Source organism: Saccostrea cucullata, unplaced genomic scaffold, assembly GCF_032062105.1.
Source record: "Saccostrea cucullata isolate Sc308-1 unplaced genomic scaffold, CSIRO_AGI_Scuc_v1 ctg6360, whole genome shotgun sequence".
NCBI lineage: Eukaryota > Metazoa > Mollusca > Bivalvia > Ostreida > Ostreidae > Saccostrea > Saccostrea cuccullata.
The window spans coordinates 90,906-95,461 of NW_026939784.1; the positions used below are offsets into that span (position 1 = coordinate 90,906).

The window sequence follows — 4,556 nt, forward strand, 5'->3', positions numbered from 1 at the left end:
AGGAAAAAGCAACCACACACCTATATCACGTGACAACAAATATTGAATAAAAGTAAACAGCAAGTTGACACCAGACAAAAGTATATATCAAAATGATGACAAACAAAAGTTTGAATTCAGTTCGAAAAGGACAAACAAAAGAAATGTGTCTTAAAGACATATTAGACACACGATTATTTCTATCAAAACAATAGTAAACAAAAGTGGGGAATAAATATCAAAGACAAGAAAATATTAAGTAATTCCCTGACATCAGTAAAACAATATATAAACTCCACTCAATCCTATGTATCGAATGAATTTCACACAAAAGGAAATATAAAACGGAATCTCACAGTTTTTATATGAAGTGGACTCCACTCAAATGTTATTATTATATCTCATATGAATTATTAAAAGTTAAAGGAATCTGACTGGCGGAGGCAGTCACGTGACCGTCGTGTTCGCCCTGCATCGTGTTTTACGATTGTGACTTCACAATGCAACGACTGATACGCAGGTAAAATTGCAGCGTATGTTCAATTTTGGTTGCACACACGTTTAACATATGTTCGCCATAAAAAAACGAGCCACATATGATTAACATATGTTTTGAAACATATGTTGATTATACGTTAAGCGTATGTTATTCATATTTTTGCATGATCTTATGATCAACATACGTTGATGTTCATATGTCAAAATCATATTACCATACCTTATTCATAAGCTTTATTCCCATATGAATCACACATAATATTCATTTTAAAAAATCTTTCGGTTGGTATTTTTAAAAGTCTGTTTATGTGGACACTGCAAAGATGAGAAAATGTGGTCGAAGCACCTCACAAGGACAAATACAAGTTTTATCATACCTTTTAATGAAATCTACCACGAGTTCAAATTAAGTTTGTTATTGTTTCGTTTATTTTTTTCTATTTCTAAGTACATGTTACAGTCATTATTCATTTTCGCTAAAATATGAACAAAACATTTAAATTCAAATTCATTTAAAACGTGTATGCACAGCATGTGAAGAAAAAAAGATTATTTTATGGAGGGCTAGGTCTATTTAATACGCATTATTTTTTTTTAAATGAACAATAACTGTTCAGGAGCCTTAATATTGGCATTGCTCCAAGTCATGATAATTTTTCATTTTTAGTCAATGTTCAATAATGTTTCTCTAAGTAAACGATGCTCCAATTTCTAAAAAAATGTCTTAATAAAAAAATCGAAGATGTTTTTAAAAGAAATACAATTTTTTTTTTGGGGGGGGGGGGGCTCTCACTGGCTTAGTAGTAATGAGGCATTAAAACATATTAAGAAGACATAGTCAAATAAAACTTACATATGATGGTTTTAGAAATTCTATAGTATTTTTTTTTTAATTTTCAATTTAAGATGAATATTATTTAGATGAAATGTTGTTATGCTTTTATCATTGAAAAAGCATGTTGTATTTATCAGTTAAACTTTACATCACGTTGATCCAAACCATAGAAGCTAAATGTTCACGTCTGAAGATACTGTTTTATGTTTATTTAAGTTGTTTCTCGTGGAAACAAAATGCCTGATCAATTTAAAATATATTTCCTTAGTTTAACACCCCCCATTGTAAAAATAAACATTTTTTGAATAAGGACCAACTACTATATAAGTCTGTCTTAATCTTTGAAAACAAACTGGAGTCAGTTAACAGAACTCGATAAAATAGATTGACGTATGCAATACACCTTGATTGAATTTTTATTGAGTCTGGAATAATGCACGCATTTATCATAGTTTTGTATTCTACGTGTAGATACAAGTTTAAGAACACAGATACCTTAGACATGAGTAATAACAGTATTTCTCGATTCATTCAAAAGAATTAATCAGTTGTTTCATTTGTATTGTTGTTGCTTATGGAGTAATTTGAAAATGTACAACCTCCAATGTCTTTAACCGTAATAAAAATTCTATACATGTATGTGAGTGTAAAATGACAAGGCTGATAAACAATTACATCACGTCTTCCGGGCAAAAAACACACATTGATGAGATATTTTTTTCATACAAATGGACATTTTCACAACCAATCAAGCAGAACGTATTCCATATGTAACGGTTGTTATTCTCATATAGTATTTTTTTCATTCTTGATATCTTTTAAGCCCGAACTAAAACATTGTGATAGTGAAAAACTGGCGTGTGAAGAAGTTTATTAGAATTTTCATACTCTGCAGCATCTACTCGTGTCTTTATATTTCAGAATGTTGAATACTCTGTAGCCATATTCATTCCAAAATTCATTATGCGAAAGAAAAGCCACAAAGTCCTCCATGAAATAAGCCATCGTTAGTGGTGAAGGAATATGCTTAACAAAAACTTCTCTGCAATGACGTTCGTTGATATCGGCAAGAATGGTCCAGAACTTGACAAAGTCATCTTCACTCATGATGAGGTTTTTCTTTTCATAATCCTCCGTAGAGAAGAAATTGAAGAATCCTGTAACCATTGGTTTAAGTTTGCTTGCCATTTCATGAGGAGGAGCGCTTGATTCCAACCAAGATATGTAATCAGTCATTGATATGCTTTTTCCAGGACCACTTTTAAAAATGTTGTTGTTCCACCATTTCTTTTGTTCTTGAGCAGACAAAGGAGTATTTCTGGCACCAACAAGTCTACGAATCTGTTCCAGCTTGGCGTTAGTCCTTTCCATGTCATCAGCGCTGATGACGCCATCTTGGTCTGCGTCAAGAAGCCTGACCCATTGACGCCATTTACGCCGTAGAAACCATTTTTCTATACAACGAAATTTCAAGAACATAACATTTCCTTTCTTTCTTTAAAAATTGTAAAAAATAAAGCTGTATGAAGGTTTTAAATTTAAAATGGTTTATTGTTTCGGATTGATTGGATAATTAATATGGATATAAAAAAGTTTATGGTAACGTTTTAAAATCTTTTTTTTTTCCAAAACAAGATCGAAGCCACAGCATTGAAGGAATTGAAAAGATATGAAACGGGACACATCTTGTTTCGATCAAAACATAACATTTGAAAGTGCACATTAATCTAGGCACAATTCTTAACTTATTCATAGAAAAACAAATGCAATTGCAAAAATTACAGTATAATTATTGTTACGAAGGTAATACGTACAGAGAAAAACCATAGCTTGTTTATAGAAGAAAGACCAAAGTCAAAATTATAGTTTAAGTATTGTAACAAAGAAAAATATACAAATCTTACTATTTTGTTCTGGTATAAAGATCAAGGCAATCAAGACGTAAAGAGCGTACGGCATTAACACAATCAGTTCTCCTATTTTGGCATTATAGTAAAAGCTGTAGAAATCTGTGTCGCACTTAATTATATACGTTTTATTTTTTTCTGTTTCGTTTCTTTCGTCATAAAAGTGGAAAACTTTCGTGGCTCCTGTAAAAAGAAAGAACACAATGAGATGAATTAAGTCTATACAATAATATTTGATTCTTCCCATAAAATGCGTGCATTTAATGATTTAAACCAACAGACTAGCAGATGTCCTTATTTCATTACGAAAGATATCGGTAGTCGCTTCTTAAGGGGGATGTACGGCCACCTTTAGTGCAGTGAACGCAAAATGTAAACATTTCTTCAAATGGCTAAAATACATTATATTTTGATCAAATTTTAAGTCTTTTTGATAAAGATACAATAAATATACATAACCGAATGCATGTTGTGCATATATAATCTATACTTTTGCAGAAAAATGCTTTTGATATGCACCTTAGAACTGCGCAGCTACAGAATTCAGCAGAGCCTTAAAAAATCCAAAAAAATATGCAAAATTAATGTTCTCTCTACAACCATTTGTTGAGAAAATGTCTAAATTTTGCACTTTTAAATGATAATTTCAAGTTCAAAACAAGGTACCATTGTCTTCAAAAAGAGTGTAAAGAACCATGAAAGTAGTTCATGGATAGCAGCACGTGGTCTATTTTTAGCACCGAATCTTGTTTTCCAGACCTCTTCTTAATATGGAGGGGCATAACAATCTTTAAATGTAGAAGAGAATTACAGTTGCAAAATATTTCAAATAATATGAACACTTTAAAAAGAGGAAAGGTGTTATAGTGTGGCTTGAAGTAATTTATTTAGTTTGAACATAAATTTTTTTTTTCTATTTGCCCATATTTTCAAAATTACTGACACGCAAAAGAAACGCAACACCCTATTTTAGGGGGAAATAATTATGTAAAGTAAAGAATTTTGTATCTTAAAATTATGAATATCTTCAATTTGGTAAACATCAGTAAATTAACGGTTGAACGATTTCCATACCATAACCGAAAGTCAAGTTTTAGTCTGCTTAACAGAAATCAAAATTTGCATGTTTAACAAAACATTTGGCAATATTATGGAATTTTAAGGGTTTTTTACTGTTCATCATATAAAATAATGCAGCAATATTTCAAAAAATAAACTCTACTTTCGTTTCCCGAAACAATGCTAAATCTACTTAAAAAATGGCTTATTTACGCATTTCCATTGCTCTAGCTGGAAAATTTCAATGTAAAGGTGATGGAGAGTTGCTGATGCGAAAT

At 31.2% G+C, this 4,556-nt stretch overlaps 1 protein-coding gene across 1 annotated transcript; it reads right to left on the bottom strand.

Moving 5' to 3' along the window:
* Nucleotides 1-1,727: 1,727 nt before the first annotated feature.
* Nucleotides 1,728-3,399, bottom strand: LOC134253976 (sarcoplasmic calcium-binding protein-like). Its single transcript, XM_062736551.1, has 2 exons — nt 3,217-3,399; nt 1,728-2,766 (listed from the first exon to the last, which is right to left on the bottom strand). The coding sequence occupies exons 1-2, from the start codon at nt 3,269-3,271 to the stop codon at nt 2,195-2,197; spliced, it is 627 nt and encodes a 208-aa protein (XP_062592535.1). The 5' UTR covers nt 3,272-3,399; the 3' UTR covers nt 1,728-2,194.
* Nucleotides 3,400-4,556: the final 1,157 nt, after the last annotated feature.

Excerpts from the sequence above, each read along its gene's own strand:
- LOC134253976 (XM_062736551.1), bottom strand. The coding sequence starts at position 3,271 with ATGCCGTACGCTCTTTACGTCTTGATTGCCTTGATCTTTATACCAGAA. Across the intron at positions 2,767-3,216 it reads CTTTATACCAGAACAAAATA|AAAAATGGTTTCTACGGCGT; the intron begins GTAAGATTTGTA and ends TTCGTTGTATAG.